Here is a 21,784-nt window from a genome sequence, read left to right on the forward strand (position 1 = left end):
CACACATATATATATATATATATATATATATATATATATATATATATATATATATAATTAAGCTTAAATATAAAAAGATATGAAACTAATCTTTCCTATCTTTGATTGGTGTACTATTTCTTAATGTTAAATTTTTTATATAAAAAAGTATGGAATTGAAAGAGCATTATGATTTGTTTTTTATATATAAATATTCTAAATACCACAATAAATTAACGAGAATTCAAATTTAAATTTAAAACAAGACATTCAATTCAACATTATTGACATTTACTAAGACAGATCTAGAGTTTTAAGTAGGGTTGTTCATGGGCATTATATTCATATAAAAATCATTTATCATAACCGATTTTTATAACCAATCCATATAATTAGATTTGACTTTACAACATCAGTTAAAAATCGATTATAACCATATTCAAAATATATAGATTGATTAAAAATCATAATCTAAATATTCAATTTTTTGAAATTAATTATAGATATAAATTTAATTTGGTTGAAAAATTAATTATTTTGTGTAATCCTAATTTAAGGGCCGACCGTGGCTTCTCCGCCTATACACACTTGTTTGTATATTAATAAAATTATATTAATTTTAAAATATCGTAGTAATAATTTTATATTTATTAATAATTATTTTTTGGTCTTAGATTGAATTCTAGATTCATCTCTAACCACGATGTATTATGATTATTCTATATTTTAGGTGAAAATTAAATAAATAAATAAATGTAGTAGGAAACAATGGAATGTGGTGTGGAACACTTCAACTTCAATTCAACTTATCACATTACACGTCTTTCCATCACGTGGTAGGGGTGGTGGGAGTTGCTATCACTTACTATTTTTTTCTTCTCTTATAAATTAGAAGATAAATATATCATGTAAAACTCACATAGACAGCTACTACCTTTTATTGGTAGTTAACCTACTTGTACTATACATGCTTCAATAATATAAATGGCATGGACTTAATAAAGTGTGCGATCCATGTTCGATGAAAATAAAATTAGAGAAATTTTAAAGAAACTAAACATTCATGCTTCAATAATATAATTTTTTTTTGTTGATTTAAAAAATATTATATTATCAATTAGTCTATCGCAAATCATTTTTTTTTAATATAGAAATTATTAAATTTTGATGAATATTTTTTTAATCTTACATAATTCTCGACAATTTATTATATTTTAAGATTTGATAGTAAAAAAATTAAATTTTATATTAAAAAATAAAATTAATAATTTATTAAAAACTTTAATTTCATGATATTTTTAACATATTTATTTTAAATAAATATTAGAGGTGAATAAACACCACCATAAACTTTATGTTAAAAGCTGTGACAAAAAAGAACAAGATCCAACCTAGCCCAAGTGAATTTACATTATAAAGCATAAATTCAGCCTACCTTAGGTTCTTGAAGGTTGTGCCCATTTTTTAACTACCCATTCTTATGTTTTCTTTTAAGAACACCTTCATAATTATTTTATTTTAATAAGTGATTATCACATAAATTAATATAGATTTTTTCAATATACTTTAGTTTGGATTTTTAATTATGAAGTTTTTATGTTCTAGTCTCACGTAAAAAAATATGCATCTTATAATACTATTAATCAATTCTTATAATTTATCTCTCAAACTCACAATTTCATGCATGCACGATATCAAGATCTCTCTCACTATTATAAGAATTTAATTCGTTCATTCGTACTTTAATTATTTGTGACTAAGTCTAAATGCAATCAGGTATAACTGATTCCGAAGACCCATCACAATTCAATTTTTTTTTCACCTATTAGGAGGATGCTTCCAAGAGATAAGAGCGACTTGTTTTGGAGCAATCAACTCTCTCTCTCTCCCTCCATGGATCATGTCAACATATTGAGAGAACTTAAGAATAACCATAGACTAATGTTAGTAGTTAATTAGAGTATAGGTAATTAGTTAGATGAGTTAGTTGTAACTCGTTTGTGAGTTAGTTAAGAGTTGTTAGGAAATAGTTAGTTGTTAATCATTCATAAGCTCTCTATCTTGCTCATCAATATGATCTTCCTCCCCTTGATCCTGGATTTCTAATATGGTATCACGAACCTTTGGTTATACCGATTAAGATAAACATTAATCTAGTTCACTCACCAATGAAGATTGTCGAGCAAAAGACGATATTCTGCTTTGGTTGTTCGAGTAAGATGTTTCGCTGCTTCAACAACAATTGTAATAAAATGGCCATATCGAAATGCTTATTGGTAGTTTTTCATCGTTAGATACCGAGTCTTTCTCTTTAGAGATTCTTGGTTTATTAAATCAACAAGTGATGGTAGAAGAGAAATTGCATAAAGTTGAGGAAGAAACATTAAATCATGTGGATGTTTTCTGAATTTGTTCTTTTTGTCATATATCGCCACAATGATGGCATCTCATTCATCGTGCAAGGTGAAAGTGTTTACAAGCCCTCCAAATTGCATAATATTTTGTCTCACCTTTTCGATCAAAGTGGAGTTGCAACGTTTAAAGTTGAAAAGTCCATTTGATTCTTTGGTCACCCTAGTGTATGAATCACAATTTTCAACCCCGATGGAAGAAACAAATCATGAAGAAGATTATGTTTCATGTTATCTCCAAGTTCTCGTAAAGTTCACACAACCCTTCACCCAATTACTTCACACTATTTTAATTGAACCGTTTTTAATCTCTTACAAAACGTCAATATTTTGTCACAATTTTTCGATCCAAGTGGAATTGCTACATTTAAAGTTGAAAGACCCATTTGATTCTTTGGTCACCCTAGTGTATGGATCACAATTTTCGACTCCGGTGAAAAAAACCAAACAGGAAGAATATTATGTTTCATGTTATCTTCAAATACTTGCAAAGTCCACACAAGCCTTCACCCAATTGCTTCACACTTTTTAGTCGAACGTTTTTAATCTCTTACAAGACGTCATAAACCTGTTTGAAGCATGGATGCAATTTCCAATCCAAGAATCAATCAAGATAGTGCAAACTTTGCAAAATGAGAACCCATGCATGGAATGACTCAAGGTTATAAGTCAAGATAATGTCAATATATTGCATAAGAGTAACTTTTGGATTTGACTTATCAATACATATTGATTTAGTTTAGTTTGTTAATTTCTTCTTTCTTCTTAGGATTATATTGTTTACATGATTTTAGCATAAGTCTTGTTTCAAACAAACTTAGATAGGTTAAATTCTCAATTCTAAATTTGTGAGAGGGGATTAGAAAATAGTAGTTAGTTAGAGTATAAATAATTAGTTAGATAAGTTAGTTGTAACTCTTTTGTGATTTAATTAAGGGTTTTAGAAAGTAATTAGTTTGTCAGTTATAAGCTCTATAAATAGCATATAATGTCTTCATTGTAAACATTCTTTTTCAATTAATTCACAATGTGTTTTCAGCATGAATTCTCAAGAGTATCAATATGCTCTCTATCTTGCTCATCAATATGATCCTCCTCTCCTTAATCCATGTATTTCTAACAACTTCTCTTCAAAAACAAACTTTACACCATTTACACAACATCCAAGAAGTGACCATAAAATGGAACTAACCTCCTACCAATTTGTATGACAAATCAGATAGTTCCAAGCACATGGATAGTGAATTCCTCTTTCTCCATGCAACAAGGGCACATACGAAAAAGCTCCATATTCTATCTATTCTTGCGCTGTTTTGTCAGAATTCTCCCTGAGCTACTAAGTACTAACCACATGAAGACCTTAGTAATAGTATGAGGAGGACTCTTCTAAACTCTATATCACCATCCACAACGTCGTGTTATTGTAATAAGACTATCATCTTAATAATTTTTTTTTTAATTTTTAATAAATAATAGTATAGATTTAATATCATCAATAAGATTATAATAGAAATGAGAAAAACCTTCACGAATGCACATTTTTAGATATCCAATTAAAATCATACGATTATAATTCAGTTGAATAACCACTTATGTTTTATATTTGAATTTAATTTTTATCCACTACCAATATTTTGTTAATTTTGAGATTTTATTTTATGAAAAAAAATATTGAAATTTTTTTTTTCAAAAAAATATCTAAATAAAATAAAAAAAACTTTTTTTTCTCAAAAAAAATTTAAATCGAATTTTTTCTCGAAAAATTTGATGAGAATTTTTTTTATCGAAAAAATCGATTTTTTTAAATAACCGACTTTTAAATTATGAATAAATAATTTTTAAAAAATAATCAAATTTTAACCGATTTTGAAAAACAAAATCAATTTTAAAATTAAAATTTTCAAAATCGGTTGCTTAATTATAAACCGGTTATTTAACCATAACCAAATTTACAATTGGTTTTATAACCGATTTTAAACCAAATAATGAATTTAATTATAAATCTAAATCCAATATATTGGTTCTAAAATGGATATAGTTTGGTTTTTTTAAAAAAACCAACCATGAACACCCCTACCTACACCCACTCCGCAGGGTCTCTATCACCTAAAATTATAATAAAACTCCTATGAACACATTTATGTTTTAATAATTTTAAATAGATATTTAATTAAAAAAATTACTGAAAAGTTCATTGACATAACTGAGTAGGAGGCATGGCTTCCTTATAGAATTGTAATCCATCTTCTATGATGTAAACTGAGCAACCAAAAAAACGGATGTCATTTTGCAGAAAAATTAAGGATACGGGTCACTTGACTTAAAAGGGACTAATGGAGAGGAAATGTTTTTATACTTTAGGTGTGGAAAAATATTCCATGATATAAATAAAATGCGCATATAGACAAGCAAAATTGGTGGAAAATTTACCAGTATAATCATTCTTTCTGATACAGAAATGCTGCCAAATAAATAAAGTTTAAATACTTGTAGCATTTATCATCTGTATCAACGAAGAATTCCAGCTCAACACATGGAAACCATGGTGTGTATAAAGGTAGAAGAACACTAGCTTGAGAAAACTGACATTAATATTCTAATCTGCATCTTTTCCTTTTGTTTTCTAAAATAAGATTATATCATTATACATCTAAAAGGGATAGAGGCATCAAAGTGATGCATATAATAAATAGAATGGAGAAAATTTCCAACAGAAATCTAACCTGAGCTATCCTAATGGCTTCTATGATTCAAAGGACAAACCTTGAAAAGTATTTCCAGCTAATGATTTTTAAAGCAGGTTGAAATCAATTTCATGAAACAACTGCTTCATTTATAGGATGGGGATATATGCCACGCCGCCCTCCAATTGTCCCTTCTAAAAAGCAGGACAATTGGATAGAAAAATAATCATTTCAACAACTCTTCATAATATTTGCGATGTTCATGCCAATCTCTTTCTTAGTTTGTTCGCACACAGGGACATCTCCAATGTACATGTCAAAGAAAGCCCCTGCAAGTTGAAAACATAAAAATTGAATCTGTTCAGTTTGATACCGAGTCTAGAAAAGAAATAGAGGAATTTGAATTTGCGCAATACAAGCACATAAGTCTGAGTATGACTTACGACACAAATCTTTGCTGTGGACACTTCCAACGTGATTGCCACCAACTGTACGTAAGAGTAATACTTTCAGTTGTGAACACTATTTCTCAATAATCCAGGTTACATACAGACATACTACAAAGAAATATGTATGCCTTCAAACATCACAGAGAGAAGACAGACCAAAAATATAAGCCTTTTATTCCCGATTACCCTAAGGCAAACAGTAGAGACAGTGGCGGAGCTTTACAATTTTTATTGAGGGGGCCATTGAAAAATATAAGATATAATCTAGCTTTTTAAAATTTTGACATAGTCTTTGTGTTGGTATAGTTGGAATTTGAACACATTATATTAATGATCCTAGGTTCGAAACCAGGCCTCTCCTACGGAGGTGTTGAACTATGGACTTTCGCTAAACCAAAAAGGTTTGAACCACTTAAATCTTGAAGATATTTAACGAGCAAGATAATAAATATAAAATGTATAAATACATAAATATTCAACATAATACATCTATATATTATAAATTAAAAAATCTTGGGGTGGCCATGGTCCCCCCCTGTCCTAGAGAAGATCCGCCCCTGAGTAGAGACACAGTTACAAAGGTCAATTTATTAAATGTAAAAAATAAAACTTACTTTCAGTAATCAGACGTCCATCAACTGTTCGTTTAAACTCAATAACTGTCCCCTGCAACATTGCAGTACAGTTAATGTAACTATATGATAGCATGTGTAGTTATTCAGTATTACAAGAAAAATATTGGTTGATTATTTACCAAGGGTATCAGGATATTCTCCGTAAAGTATGAACCAAATGCCCCAAGGCAGTGAAAGTCTGTGGATGGATTTGTCTGACCAAAAATGGGGTTTCGGAAAAGTTAGAAGTTAGAACTAATCCAGTGTAGAAGCGATATAAATGATTTTCAAGAGGTAGAGTACCTTAACTAAACGAGCTCTAAGTGATTTTTCAAAAGCACTGCAATGAAAAGAAAAAAAATCAGCAGTTTCCAGCAGCCAAATTTAATTTTATAATCAAACACATGCCAAACATCTCTATGCCAAGGCTGCATCACAGCATTAGAAGGGCAGACGTGCTATTTTAATCCTCAATTTGGGTGAGGTTGTAATAATCGGAATTATGAATGTCCGGTTCTAAAATTACACAAATCTAAACCAAACATTATGATTCAGCAATTTCTTAGTGGGAAAAATTAAACTACCCAGCATTGGTACATAAAAATGTGTAAAATGGAGAACAAAGCTAAATTATTTGGATTGTATTAACATTCCAATGTAATGTTTGAGAACTAAATACTAGCACACTCAAGACCTTTTTTCCTAGAAAAAAGAGAGTTAATCAGATATAAGGAATTGAGCACAGCCAGGAAAGGGTAAAATATAAATTATACAATCACATATACATTTATGTAACTTGGAAAGAAAATTCTTACTTACTCTTTCACGCTGTTAATTTTCATTCCTTTGCAATTTACGACAAGCCTAACGGTCATATTGATGTCTTCCCTGCATAAGTAAAAACCACAAAAGTACCTTAATGACATAACCACGAAACCAACCAATAGCTTCAAGTACACAAATCTCATGAATACACATTATTTAACCAAATGCTGCTTGAGGACATTTTAATCGACTCAACCCCTCCTTTTATACCACCTATAAATTTTCGTAGAAAACCACAAAGTTCTCCCATGTATTTTTTATAATATTAAGTATAATTGAGTGTCATCACTGAGATAGAACACTGAACACTTGCATCAAATAATATTTTTATTCACATACAAAAAAGTTGGCACAAGATGTTTGAAACCTGAGAAGATCCTGGTAGAAATCATTACAGTCATTCAGTTCATCTGCAGAAATTGATGCATATTTTGGGCCCAACTTCTCACAGAGGGAGTATGGGTGAACATCTGTTAAATAACAACCAAGAGTATAACTCAATAAAATAAGGGAACTTTTGCTAACAATACCACAAACAAGAATCAAAAATATTTCTTTTTCTCTTCAAAAGGAATATGAAAAATTAAGTATTGAGAAAAACTTACAAAATCCAAAAGCATAGACCTTCAGCGTCTTGATTTTGACAATTGTCATGTTTTTGGATCCTGTTCCAACCAGGACCTGAAGTAAATTTAATTGATTAATGTATGTAAAAACAGGTAAACATGGAATTTCAAACATGGATGTAACCATAGGAAAATTAATGAAATATTAACTACTCTCTTCCCGCCTGTTAAATATTAACTATACTGTAAGTCATTTTTCAGTAGCTATTTACTATCACATTTGATTCATGGTTGAGTTTGTCTAGCTGGTGGCTAATTAGATGATTGTGATTTGTTAGCTCTTCGCTAATATATAAGTCCCTTTGTGACTCGGTAAATTTCAGTTTCTCCCATAATCACTGTTCTCTCAATTTCTATCCACAATACCATCTTTTCCAACATGGTGTAGCTGTATATTCGTCTCCCTTTCTTCTTTACTTATCTTTTTTAGATTTTCAGTGTTTATTTTCTTAAAAAATTGATCCAAAATTAACCTTCATTTTCCTCGTTCTCTTAGTTCAATGAGTAATGTATAACCTCAATCGTTTAAAATTTCCAGTTCAAATCTTGCTTCTGTTTCAGATGATAACTAGTGTTTTTCAAAAAAAGATGATAACTAGTGATTTTCAACAAAAAAAAAATTAGAACTAGTGATTTCCACCTCAGAACTAGCATGAGTATATAGCTAAAACTCAAAACCAGTGCATGGTCAGTAAAGAAACTCATCATACAACTGGTGAAAGGGACAGAAGAACCAGTAAAACAGACATTAACCTCTGAGTCAAAGCTGGAATTCTGCTCTCCAGCTGATAAATTATCCAGAATTACAGGAAACTCAATGCCAGTTTTAGGCTCCACGGCAAACTTTACTAGGTTCAACTCGGAAATCGATAGGCGAGGACATCCTCGGCGTTCAACATCCGCGGGCACTCGGTCCATGCCTCCATGCATTTGCACATCAGGATCCTGCATTGGCCCAGACAGTACATTTGATGACCTAGAAGCAAAATTAAAACACAATGAGAAAAAAAAAAAGACTAAATTGTTGTAAAACAACAAAATGGAATGGAACAAACATAAAACTGTTTGAATTTTCAGAATGGATAGAAGACAATGCATCAGTTAATATTGTTTGGATATATGAAATATTAATATGAATTTCTTAGGAGGGGGATTTTGGAGGGGAAGGGAGGGCTTGCTTTTCTTTTTGAAATTAAACAAGCTATAAAATATTTCTAAGAATTAATGAAATGTGATTGAAATGTTCTATGATCATATATCATGTTATTCTTTTAAATTTTTTTAAATCTTAAATATTTATTAAAATATAGATTTAGCCCTCCAAAATCCTCATCCCAAACAAACCCTAAAATTCGAAGAAATGAAAGGAAACATAATGGAGTAGGGGTGGACAAGAACCCGATGTCCGACTGTAACCACATTATCTGATGGAAAAAACAATGTTTTGGGTGGTTCCATTTGGGTCTACGGGTTGTCGGGTCACCTTGGTCAGTTATCAGCAGACAAGTTTGGTCGAAATTGGATTTGAATTTTCAATCCATCTAAGACCGAGACCGACCGTTGCTTTAATACTATAATAGTAAATAGGAGTATTATAGCTATAAACTAGCACACAGTCATAGAGCCAAAGTAGTTTGGCAGCGCCTCAAGCAGACCGCTTTTTCTGTGTTCTCACAAGTCTCATCTACTACTCCACTACAATATTATAATTAGAGTACTAAATTGTACAGCACTAGAGCATCTACATTATTTATAATATATTAATTAGTATTAGAGTACTAAATGTTATTTTAAGTCATACTCCACTATTCCACCTTTCCCAATACCCACCGTCCCTCTATTTTCTCGCTCTCACGCACCTTAGTACTACACACAATCTTTCTTCTTCTTCTTTTTCAAAGGAGAACGCAACACAACAACTGCCCAACTCCACCTCAGGTCTTAAAGTTAATTCAAGCCTCGAGTTTGTTACAAACTGCAATATTTCTGCAATACCATATGTTTGGTCGGTGGTGGTCGCAAATCTTCTTCAACATTGTTTGTTGTTTGTTTTTCAAGCTCAAGATCGTTCATGGATGTTTTCTGTGTTCTTTTTTCAAAACATGTTATTCTGTTCCTTCTGTTCTTTGAATTTTGGTTATTAGGTTTTTTTAATCATAAACCGTGGAAATCCGACAGAACGAATCAACCAAACTGAGAAACCACAGCCCGCACAAACCGATTTATCCATGGTCGAGATTGGGTTGTGATGGCACCCACGGTTTGGCATGGTTATGAGTTTTGGGCCTCAAATCGACCGCTTGTCCACCCTTATAATGGAGTATACTGTATCCTATTCTATCCAATACTTTTGTTTTCTAATTTGTATCCCTAATTTCTAATTTGTGCAATAAGATGGACTCTATTAAAGTTATAATAACTAATACCAATCCGTTAGACAGGAAACCTTATGTATTCCATTCCATCATAAAAATCCAATCATTAATATGGTAATCTTATTCCATTTCATCCACTTCCATTCTAGTCCACTCATAATCAAATACCCAAACAGATCCAAAAAGATCAATCAAACAATATTAACTCTTTTCAAGCTTAACAGCTATACACTATAAAAAATGCAATCACTTCCATTCTACTCCACACATGATCAAAACACAGCCACAAAAATCAATCAAATAGGTATGAATATCATTTATTTTCAATAATAAATATAAATTGTATCATTTTCACCATCGTAATATTGCTTAAACAATCACATCATATATCGTAATATTGCTTAAACAATCACATCATAATATTCTTAAAACCTATTTATCCTACAACAAGAAAATGAAAAATGCTATAACATGTTTAAACTACATGTATACAATTAAAGTAATTTTTTTCAGTCATAGAAGATAAATTATATGACATACAAGTTTTGAAGTGGCGGCACCAATGCAGCAGCGAGCGATAAAACAGGGTAAGATTGAATCCTCTTAGCTTCTCTCCAAAACAACCTCACAACAAAACTCGAAATCTTCCCCAAAGTAACAGGTTTACATGATTTCCTCTTCGATCTAAAACCAAAAGGAAACCCAAACCCAGCCACATTATTACTTATTATAGGTTTAACCTTAATCATATTCACATTACAAGAACCACGTCCGAACCGCAGAGGATCACGCAACGAACGTGCAATATCACGCACCGCATTCGCACTTGATCCACCGGAAAACCAAAACAACAACGCGCCGGCGAATTTTGACACGTGGCAAAACGCCTCTTCGAGCGCCGAACTTCCTGGAACGTAGAAATTTCTAGAGTTTTCCATAAATGATAAAAAATTGTTGAAGACGAAAGGCTGTAACGGAAATATGTCTGGATCCGAGTCCATCCATGATAACCAATCGTTGTTCATCTGTAAAGTGCAACGATTGATTCGATGGTTGAAAATTTAAACGGTTATCGTTATTGATTCTGTGTTTTGTTTTTTCTGCAACGAAATGGAAAATGAGAATGAAAATGAAAATGAAGAAATAACGGGTGTTACATTTTTTTTTTTTGTTATAACAAATGAAGGTGGCGGTGATTGGTGATTCCGAGGATGGATTGAGAAGAAATTCGTAATGAAAAGGAAATTATGAAACGCAGAAAAAAGAGTGTCGTTTTGCTTTTTTTTTTTTTTGGTATGCGTGGGAAACGGGCTTGGAAGTAGTAAAAGGGAGAGAGTTTTATGGGAGCGTTTGGTTTGGATGCGAGAATTGTATGCGAAAACGAATAGGCTTTCCGCGTCGGAAAGGTTTGGCATGAAATGAAAAGGGAGAGAAAGGGAAAGGGAAAAAGAGAATATTCTTTGGGTATAAAGGAGAAAAATATCGGTAGAATCAAAAGCAATACAACAAAATAAAAGAGAGAAAATAAACTATTCTCTCATGGTGTGTTTGTTTGGAGAACAAATAATTGAAATAGATTTGGTGTATAGTTTGATTTTTGAAAGAAAAAAATAAAATAATAAAGAACTTTTGAGTGAAATTTTTTTAAAATTTTATTTCCATGTTTAGGAAAAAAAAATCCAATTTATATGTGTAGTTTGATACATGAAAACAAATTAGATAAATATAAAAGAGATATTTTTGTTTGGTTTGATAAAATGAAAGAAGAGAGAAATGTTATTGTTTTTTAAATGACAAAAGTATATTTGAAGTGAATAATCATTATTTTTTTTTGTCAAATAAATCAATATAAAATTCATTTACATTATAAAAAAATATAAAATTCATTTATTTTTTTAATTTAAAATAAAATAAATTATGTAATATAAATAATCTAATCAACTAAATTATATCTATAAAAAAAATTAAAATTAATAATTAAATTAATTTAATTTAATATAATTTTATTAACAAACAATATTTTTATTTATCTCTCCAACTTTTTCATACACAAACACAACAAAATTAGTTAGTAAAAAAAACAAGAGAAAATTGGTACCATATCTCTCTTTAACTTTTATCTTCTATTTTTTTCGGTCTTAATATCTCGTATTTCATTTTTAATAAACATATCAATTTATTATACACACACAATTAATTAGAACTCGCCACTTAATCATTTCATAGAAGTAGTTTTAAAATGTACCTATATATCAGTCACAAAATGAAGAGACAAAAAAACAAACTCTTATTAGATGTTGATTTACACAAACATTTATAAAATGTATAAAAACTTTTTAATAAAAATACTATATTTTTGTTTAAATTTATTATTTACAAACGTTTTAGAATGCGAAACCATTTCTTAAATTACAATTGTTTTGTTCAATATCTCTTTTAATTGACAATAAAATTGATTATTTAATCTTCTTAAAAAGATATTTATTTTAGATAAAATTGTATTAACTTTAGTTTTTTTTGTTGTTGGCATTTTCTGTCTAGAATAGCCTCTGTAGTTGTTTTCTTCTTCGTATTTATTTATGAGTTTGTTCGAGTGCAACATAGATTTATTCGTCGTAGTGTTGTTTGTTTTCTCATCTTAGTACGAGACTTGTGGAAACCACTACAGAATTTAATATTCTTTCATTATTACATAGAAAAATAATTTTACTCGTATATTTAATGCAGATGACTCTCATTTTTATAGTTATGACATAGAAAAATATATCTCTTTCACTGGATATCCTATTTTACGCTAATAGTGTTGAGAGTTAAACTCTTTCTTTGTCACCTTCAATCTTGTCATTTTCAGAACCTAACTTTGATTTCCACACATCGAATGTGTGTAACACACGAAAAATCAAATTCGGCTTATATTTTTGTTTTATCATTAGAAATACTTTGATGTTTACAATTACAATACTTACACTTCTTACAAAGTAACCATTTATATAATCCCACATTTCATTTTCATCGCGTTAGTGTGTGATTTTTTATAAGAACTGATTCGATGCTTCCAATGAAAAATTCCTTCCGTTGTCAATATTGCTCTCTTTTTCAACTGACTTTCATGCTTTTTCATTATTAACAACAATTTGAATAATCCCATTATAATTTAGTATAAAAAAAATCCTATAATAATAATAAAATGAAAGTTGTATGTAGTAATAGAATGTGATGTTTGATGTTGGACTAATTAGTGTACTTATAATCAATTGAATCCACTGGATCATATGTTTTGTTTCCAATGGATGGTTGCAAAACAAAACCATGGGATAATATCAAACTATTTTGTAAAGCTTACTTTTACATAATCACTTTTCTTTTTTTTTTTTTCCAAAAGTATACTTCCAAACATAAGTACAACATTTTTAAGAAAAAATGCATGATACAGATATAATTTTTTTAGAAACATAAAAAATTATTGAAGTGGCGAAATCTTTGCCATGACATGAGAAGATGTCGACGAGGATGATGGGAAAAATGGAGAAGAGACAAAGGTTAAGTTTGTCCTCTTTTTTAGGCGAAGCTTAAGGCTTTCATAATTAATGGCACTCGAACTATTCCTAGTATTTTAAACTCCACTGTTGTGCACAGTGAGATTGATAATACGATTATTCTTAACTTTGAGACTCATGATCGTCTTGTGTGGTCTTTTTCAACTTCTAGTGATTTGAGCTTCAAAGATGTGTACATTTTTCTTCGGCCTTCTGACATTTCTACTCCTTGGGCTAAGTTTATATGGAATCGTTGTATTCCTTCATCTCGTTCCTTTCTTTTGTGGAGAATTTATCATGAAAGGATGTCCACTGATGAGAATATTTGAAAAAGAGGTTATACAATTGTGTGTTTGTTATCGTTGTGGCCATAATGTTGAAACTACTCAACATCTTTTATTTGATTTCCCTTTGCCCAACACATTTGGTTGTGGCTTGGGGGAATCCTAATGACTAACTTGTCTGCTTCTAGTCTTTTGTCTATTGCAGGTTTACAGGTCTAATTGGAGTCTACAGATGAGAGATGTGATAATATATGGTGTGGCTAATGTATTCTGGTGCATTTGGTTTTGTCAAAATCAGTTTAGATTCTTCAACAAGGACATTTCTCTTCATCGGAAAATTTCTCTAATTGTTTCCAACGTATTGTTGTCTGAAAACTATAGTTCTCAACATATATTTTCTTCGTCTTTGACTCCTTGTTGTTGTGTTACATGTCACTTACCTAAAGCTCTGAGAATTGTTCAGGTCATCTAGCAGCTCCTTCCTTGCTACATGATTAAGTGTAATATAGATGGAGCCGCTAAAGGTAGTCTTGGGCCTTCTGCTTGTGGCGGTCTTTTCAGAGACAGTAGTGTCGCTTCTCTTGAATGTTTAACTATGCCTCTTAGTAATCACAATTTTTTTTTTGCAGAGCTAATGGCTGTCATACTGACGATTGAAGCTTGTCAAAAAGGGTGATATAACATTTGGTTATAATGTGATTCAAGTTTAGTGGTTGCTACTTTCTGAAACCCGTAGCTTGTTCCTTTGAGACTTCGAAACAGATGGAAAGATTGTATTTATCTTACCGCCTAAATGAGGTTTCATTGTTCTCATAATTTTAGGGAGAAAAACTCTTGCATCAATTTGTTGACTAATTTTGATATTTCCAACCAGGGATTTGTCTGGTGGAATGTTATTCCTCCTTTTATTTTAGAAGAGTTTTTTAAGAATAGGATTAAACTTCTTGATTTTAGATTCTCTTAATGTACTTGAGTCGGACTATTGCACCATTGTTTCTTTTGTATTTTTATCTTTATTTCTTTAATAATATTTGATGTTGTAGAGAATTGGTAGAGCCAGTGGTGCCAACCAAATTGAGATGACTCTCACAAATGATATTATATGTCCCCTTTTCTTTGGATTAAAAAAAAATCCACATAAAAAAAATGTTAGGATCTATAATTATAGATATGACCTTCCCTTCCAAAGTATGATTATAGAATAGTTTATCCAAAGTAAAATAAAAAACAAAGTGTCCCATAAGTGCAATTCAAATAGTAAAAGACTTAAATATTTGATAAGTTGAAATGCAAATTAGAATCCCGCAATGTTCCTCTTCTCCGCCCTTAATGTGTGTGAATTTACCTATGAAACTCTTTGAAACCAAATTTAACACAAAAGTTCACAATGTGGTGAACTTGCTTTTCGAATAAGATTTTCTTGGACATTCACCAAAATAAATGTAGACTTGTGTGCAAAGCCGCATTAAATAATCATAAAAATTAAATAGTATATAGGATATATGAAACACTTCATATCATTGCTGATTATCAATCTATAAAAACATAATCACAAATCATTATATGAAATCTTGGAACTTCATAGCAACAAATTTTGCCCTTTGAAGATGTATTATATGGAGATCCCAATATAGAAAGGCCTTTCTCCATCCACTCACTCTCCAACAAGATTTTACACAGAAATAAAATCAACAAATGGATTTAATGTTTTAGTATACCTGACCTCTAGTATACCCAAAATCTCATCACCTCTTCTTCACTGTAAAAATATTTTATCCCTCTTATAACATAATAATAATATGGTTCAATCACTCACTGGTCATAACAAGCCAGCCTCAAAGAGATTCCTTCGTCTCAAAGTCTCGTCCACAAGCTTGAATGTTTTCTTCACAACCTTTTGATCAAGAGCAGTGGTCCTATAGATCTTAAACACACGGTCTACACTATCCGGAGCAGTGTTCTGGAAATATGATTCCTCAAATTTTTTCTTCACAAACCTGAAAAAAAGTGTTCATCCACGTTAATTTCTTGTCATGTTTGGATATACTTCTCAGTGAGTACTTACATGCGGAAAAAAAATAAAGGAATCTTGCATAAGTGAGTTTTTTAACCAAAAGCTTCAGGTACAAATTAAAATTAACTACATTTGAATATTTTTTTCAGAAGTTCTCTCATCAAACTTCACTGAAACACCTATCAGTGTTGTCTATCACATATCACGAAAAATAGCAATTTGTTCAAATTTTGCTACACAACAACACTATAGACAGACTATAGCTCTGCTATTTGACAACACTAACTCCTATAAGCATATAAGAACCTTTTCATAAGTGAAAAACCATCAACTTGTTTTAATTGATAAGCTCCCATAAAATAGAAGTTGATCAAAACTGGGTGTCATAGAATGACACGAGAATGAATTTGGAAGGCCTCTATTGGCCAACATCAACTACTTAGTCTTGAATATTTAAGGCTATAAATAAATTACTTACTCGTATGCATGTTCTATCTCTTGTTTCCCGGTTGAAACTGACTGGTAATCTTTGAACCACTCACATACATTAAGCGGGACCTGCACAATACAAAACATTAGACTAAAACAAAAATAGCCTCCACCATTGAAAAAGTGTACAACTTTAGGATGATTCTTACATCTAGGACCTTCTTCTCAAATATGTCAAACTTGTTCAAAAATAACATGAAGGACGTTTTCTGTGTAGAAAAGAGAAAAACATGAGATAGGCAAAAATCTTAACTGTTAATGAAAAATGAAGCTCTCTACAAGTATCATATAAAAGACACAGAAAAAGTTGACATAAAATTTCAACATAATTTGTATTAGATTTTTAAGTGAAGAAAAGGAAACCTCGAAACATTGTTGCTTCAGGACCCACTCAAAAAGTTCCTTTGTCTCCATCATTCTGTTCTTGTTTTCATCCTCAAAAAGAGTTTGATCGTACCTAGAAGGCAACCGAGATGTCAACACTTTCTTCAGCTTTACACATTTTGTAATTAAATCATGTTCTCGCCAACAATATCGAAAGGGATATACAAATTAATTTGTAATAAAATGATCTTGCTAATGATATTGAAGGCACAAAGCATTTTGAGTACCAACATGTTTTTTTATTAGTGATGAAAACAGATGCACATGCATGAACTTGATACATGTTTTTGAGATTTGTGAACAGCATATGATAATAGAATCAAATGGTAGACCATACTCGCTAATGGCAACACAGAATATTACAGCTGAAACTCCTTCAAACAGATGGATCCATTTCCTCCTCTCATTTCTCTGGCCACCGACATCAAACAGTCTATAGACTTCGCCGCTTTTCTTGTTTTCTCCAACCGGGCTATCAAAATAATAAAAGACATATCAATCATGCTGTTCAGTTGTTCTGGTCAGATTAAAAAGGGACAGAATAATCGCAGAGTAACAAGATCACACCCTACGAAACTCAATATAGAGAAGAAGCAATGCCGGACTACTCCATTATTGCCAAACTTTGAAGTCAAAAGCTAACTCCTAGAATTGTCTATTTTACATTTCTATGTGGAGATACCAAGTTAACTTATCGTGAAACTCCTTTTTGGATAGACAACAACAGTGCTTTGAGGGTTTACTACACACAACATATTGTTTAGAGGAAGAGAATACATGTCAAGAAACTAATTAATATCAAAGGGCCATTATTCTCCCAGGTAATAAGCATATCAGGCAGAGAGCAAAATGGGGACAGTAGTAAGCATTTCTGTCATTTCAGTATGACAAACAATGTTGGTCGACGTGTTTACCTGAACTGGATCTCTACAACACCAGTGGTACGAACTCTTGCTAACAAGACATCCTCCTGCAGTGTTATAACAGAATATAGTAAGACGGTAACAATATAACAATGGAACTTTTGATACATTGACATCTACATTCATTTCCTTGGGATTTTATATAATGGGCCTGACACTCTAAACTGTGGAACTTTTGATACAAAATGGTCTTTAAATTTCCCAAGACTCACCATGTAACAAAAGCAGGGAAAAATGAAATTAGAAATATGCTTTAAAATCAATGTAAAAAAACAATAGTATGCTGAATCTTGGATACCTTTGTTGGAACATAATTTGCATCAGACAGCCTCTGTAAATTTTCCATGAAATAATGGGTACAATCCGGAACTTGGAGCTCGTTACCACGGGCATATGTTTCCTACAGAAAGTAAAACATGTGGCCCATACTAATCATTAACCGATACTGAAAAATATCGAAGGACTAGGAGCAGAGTTAAAGTAGTAAAAGCTATCAAAGCTATGCTATTTAATAACCACCTGAATTGCAGGATCCTTCCACAGACTAACTATTTCCTGTGCAAGTTCATTGGTGAGACGCGGGTAATTTAACCTGCCTCCAATTTCTGATAACTTCTCGCCAATGTCCTATTCGAACAATTAAGAAACCGCTTTTGAATTTAGAAAAAACTTCTTACATAAAAGTTAGAACAATAAAAAAAGCAACAGATTCCCACACAAACAAACAAAAATAAAGCTACATACAATTGGTTGTAGTATAGTTATTTGTAATAAATTGTTGAACGTGTAAAACTATTGACCTACCTTATTTTCACTGGATATAACATACTTTGAAAAATTAACATCATTCTGGGAAAACTCCTTCGATCCGTCATGAAGTAACTGTATAAAGACATCAAGTACATATAATAAGGACAACAATTTACTCAGCCAGCTCAATCAAAACACAATTCACAGAAAACTGTAACTACAAACAGCGGACACTGCAAACACTTTATTTTGAAGAGAAAAATAATCAACACACCCTTTCAAGTATTGCGTACTTTTATTGTCTGATATACATTAGCATGAATGACTGGTAGATAGCTTTTTAGCTCTGCCTCGTCAAAGCCAGTTTGAAATAAAAGTTTTATCTGCATATTATATACAAATAAATATCAACAATCAAAGTATATATATACATACATGCAATGCTAAGATATGGAGAAAATGAATTTTCTTGCCTGTTTAAATATAGTGGATTTCCCTGACTCACCAGCTCCTAAAAAACGAGGCCATTAACAATTTTAATAAGAGTAACATAAAAATAACAAAAGAAAACAGATATAAGCAAATAAGAGCTTATTGCACGAGTGATTCAATCAAAATGAGTATGAAATTATTCACAGGAACAGGATGGATCACTTAAAAGAAGAAGTGATCATTTGTACATTGTAGATTCCTGCATTGTGTGTTTGGAAACACTACGATTTCCAGCGGAAACTACTTATAAACGAGTGACATTTCTTCAAAATCTGGCAAGTGTCATCCATCATTTATACATTGTAGATTCCAAATTTGATAAGTTTCAACTTTAAAATGTATAAGTGAATCATTAAGCATATAAGACTGAGATAAAGATAAAACTGTTCAACAAAATGTACCTAGAAGTAGAAGTTTCTGAATATGCTTTTCAGCCTTTGTTTCTAACTCTATTCTTCTTTCAATTTCTGCAGTCTGCAAATGCATGTAACCTTTAACAAATTAAAGGCTGTGCAACATTTTCAGATTATTAAGAACTTGAAAAAGTATGTACTCAATCGAGTATAACTGACCTGTGCATTTTCTTCGGCATTGGCATCATTATAACGGCGACTTTTGCTACAGAGTAAACCCATATTTTCTGTTACACAGCACAGCATAGAAGATGACTAGTCAAGCTCTAGCAGAAATCACACTGTTTCAATGCCCTTCTCTAATGTGTACATGCATTAGTGGACTTGATTTCACCTAACAAATGAACTAGCGAAGTGTCAGGAGCAAAACAATGAAAAGAACGCAGGCTCAGGCACTGCCAGACTGTATAGCTATATGGGAAATTATATTTGCCACATTGAATTTGAAGTTGACGATTATTCTCAATAAGTGTGATTGTTTTAGCACATGTTCAAGAATATTTAATGCAAAAATAAACACACACAGCAACATATTTGGCCACAAAGTGTTATATTCAATAGACCATAGGAAATTCTTCACTCTTCCACATTTGGGGAACCATTATGTAATCACGTGACGAAGTATGAGTGACTCAACAACAGTGTACACAATGTTTCTATTAGAACAACAACCCCAGTTAAAAAAAACACATACAAAAAATGCAAACAAAGAACACAGAAGATTTGATCACAGGATTCGGTCAATTGTGTTTATGTCTCTGACTACCAAGCAGTTGCAATACCTTTCTATTATTCAAGCTTAGGGTTACAAATTAAAACTTGTGCTTAAATACTAGTGTTCATTTAACAAGATTACCCCTCTTGCCCCACTCGAGCAACCTGCTCAATTATCAGGAAACTATGAGCCATACCCAACAGTTGCAATACCTGCAACTCGAAATCCTCATAAGTCCATCATCAGATGCAACCAACCCCATGTTGAGGACAATGTTATGAGGATAATTAAAACATTCCACAAAATCATCAACTTATTAATCTCTTCACCACTTTAACCATCCACAATCATATACATACCTAAACAGAAACTAAATCACTAGAAGCTATGAATGCTAATTATCTCCACACAAAAGGAAGAAAATTAATCCCTTTCAAATTCTATTAAAAGCATGAGCATGCAAAGTCCAATCAGTCCAAGAAAGTTAACAAAATAATGACACAAACAAAAAATACATACTAAAAAAACAGAGAATATGCTAACATCTCGATCTACATATGAAACATCAAAATCAATCACAAAGATCCCATCAGCAGAAAAAAATCCCAATTAAAATTACTCAATAAAGGAAGAATCTTTGAAAAAGAGAAAGAGAAATTAAGAATGAAACAGAAAAATAAGTAGGTTACCTGAAAAGGGTTTTCTTGTTTAGTGGAGATGTGAAACTGGGAGGGTTGTAGATTTGACTGATGCGTTTGAGAGTAAAGCTAGAAAAGCAAGTTCAGTTGTGTTGTTTCATAGTGGAGAAAAATAAATACAACATAAACAATATAACATAGAAAAAAAAAAACTAATAAATTTTGTTAATTTTAAGGTAACAATAATAATAAATAATAAAGGTGCATTTATTACATTTTTTTAAATAATCACTTTTTTTTAAATAGTCACTTTTAGGTGTTTGTTATAACTTTTAAAAAAAATATGAAAATCTAAAAGTAATTTAAAAATGAATTTGTTGATAAATTATTTTTATTAGTTCTTCGAAAAAATATTTTTTATAATTGATTTTTAAAAGAAATAATTTTCATTACAACAGATAAATATAATTTTTTTAATTATAAAATATCAAAATATTTAAAAAAAAAAATATAACAAACATGTCCTAAATAATAAATTATGATATAGTGTGGATTTGCATAGTGTATGTAATAATGGCTACACAAAAATAATTACTTTTATATATATATATTGGTGGTGGTGGTGGTTGTTAGAAAGAAAAAGAAAAAAAAGAGGTGGAGGGAAAGAAAATAGGGATTAAAGAAAAAGAGCGCCGAAAGGTGGTGGTGGTAAGGCTTGTTCTATAAGTTTGCATTTTCTTCTGTTTTCTCTTTTGTTTGTTTGGGTTTGGTCAAAGATTAGAAAAAGACAGGGACACTGGGACAGGTACGCAGGTTGTAAGCGCTGCTGAGTGACAACACTTTCTCTGTGTTTTCTTAGGAATAAAAAACACAACTCTTTTTATTTGAAATTCGCTGTCAAAATCTCAATATTTGAATTGTTTATTAAGTTGTTTTTATTGACTGTGTTGTCAGTTGATAATTCAGTGTTTTTAAAATAAAAAAACATACATCATTCTTGTTGTATATGAGGTGAAAATGGCCTAATACACCATTCTATGACACTCTACATGTATTTGAGGTGAGAAGAAAGCATCGCGGCAAATAATTGTGATTTTGAGAGTAGTTTAGATTTTTAATAAAATTACAATTATTGTCATTCAAACATAAAGAGGAGTAGTTTGACTTTGATCCGACAATTTGT

The 21,784-nt window shown here is 31.3% G+C and overlaps 2 protein-coding genes across 5 annotated transcripts; both read right to left on the reverse strand.

The window, feature by feature from the left end:
- Positions 1 to 4,963: 4,963 nt before the first annotated feature.
- LOC101497410 (fatty-acid-binding protein 2) lies at positions 4,964 to 11,422 on the reverse strand. The gene is made up of 10 exons (XM_004498808.4): positions 10,504 to 11,422; positions 8,342 to 8,564; positions 7,568 to 7,643; positions 7,330 to 7,432; positions 6,957 to 7,025; positions 6,441 to 6,477; positions 6,278 to 6,352; positions 6,138 to 6,189; positions 5,518 to 5,562; positions 4,964 to 5,403 (listed from the first exon to the last, which is right to left on the reverse strand). Exons 1-10 carry the CDS (start codon positions 10,986 to 10,988, stop codon positions 5,306 to 5,308), a joined length of 1,263 nt encoding a protein of 420 aa, XP_004498865.1. The 5' UTR covers positions 10,989 to 11,422; the 3' UTR covers positions 4,964 to 5,305.
- A 3,860-nt stretch (positions 11,423 to 15,282) lies between these two features.
- Positions 15,283 to 20,810, reverse strand: LOC101497747 (guanine nucleotide-binding protein alpha-1 subunit). Of its 4 annotated transcripts, none has more exons than XM_004498809.4 (14): positions 20,653 to 20,810; positions 19,408 to 19,582; positions 19,237 to 19,309; positions 18,817 to 18,854; positions 18,637 to 18,726; positions 18,398 to 18,475; positions 18,113 to 18,220; positions 17,892 to 17,993; positions 17,585 to 17,640; positions 17,008 to 17,142; positions 16,650 to 16,743; positions 16,436 to 16,495; positions 16,276 to 16,355; positions 15,283 to 15,780 (listed from the first exon to the last, which is right to left on the reverse strand). In XM_004498809.4, exons 2-14 carry the CDS (start codon positions 19,492 to 19,494, stop codon positions 15,603 to 15,605), a joined length of 1,179 nt encoding a protein of 392 aa, XP_004498866.1. In that variant the 5' UTR covers positions 19,495 to 19,582; positions 20,653 to 20,810; the 3' UTR covers positions 15,283 to 15,602. The 4 variants fall into 4 exon arrangements, with proteins under 4 accessions (XP_004498866.1, XP_012570722.1, XP_004498867.1 ...); XM_012715268.3 differs by having other exon boundaries at positions 19,408 to 19,594; positions 20,653 to 20,801; XM_004498810.4 differs by having other exon boundaries at positions 19,408 to 19,475; positions 20,653 to 20,798.
- Between the last annotated feature and the right edge of the window lie 974 nt (positions 20,811 to 21,784).

The sequence above is a fragment of the Cicer arietinum genome, chromosome 4 (genome assembly GCF_000331145.2).
Source record: "Cicer arietinum cultivar CDC Frontier isolate Library 1 chromosome 4, Cicar.CDCFrontier_v2.0, whole genome shotgun sequence".
In the NCBI taxonomy this organism is placed as follows: Eukaryota; Viridiplantae; Streptophyta; class Magnoliopsida; order Fabales; family Fabaceae; genus Cicer; species Cicer arietinum.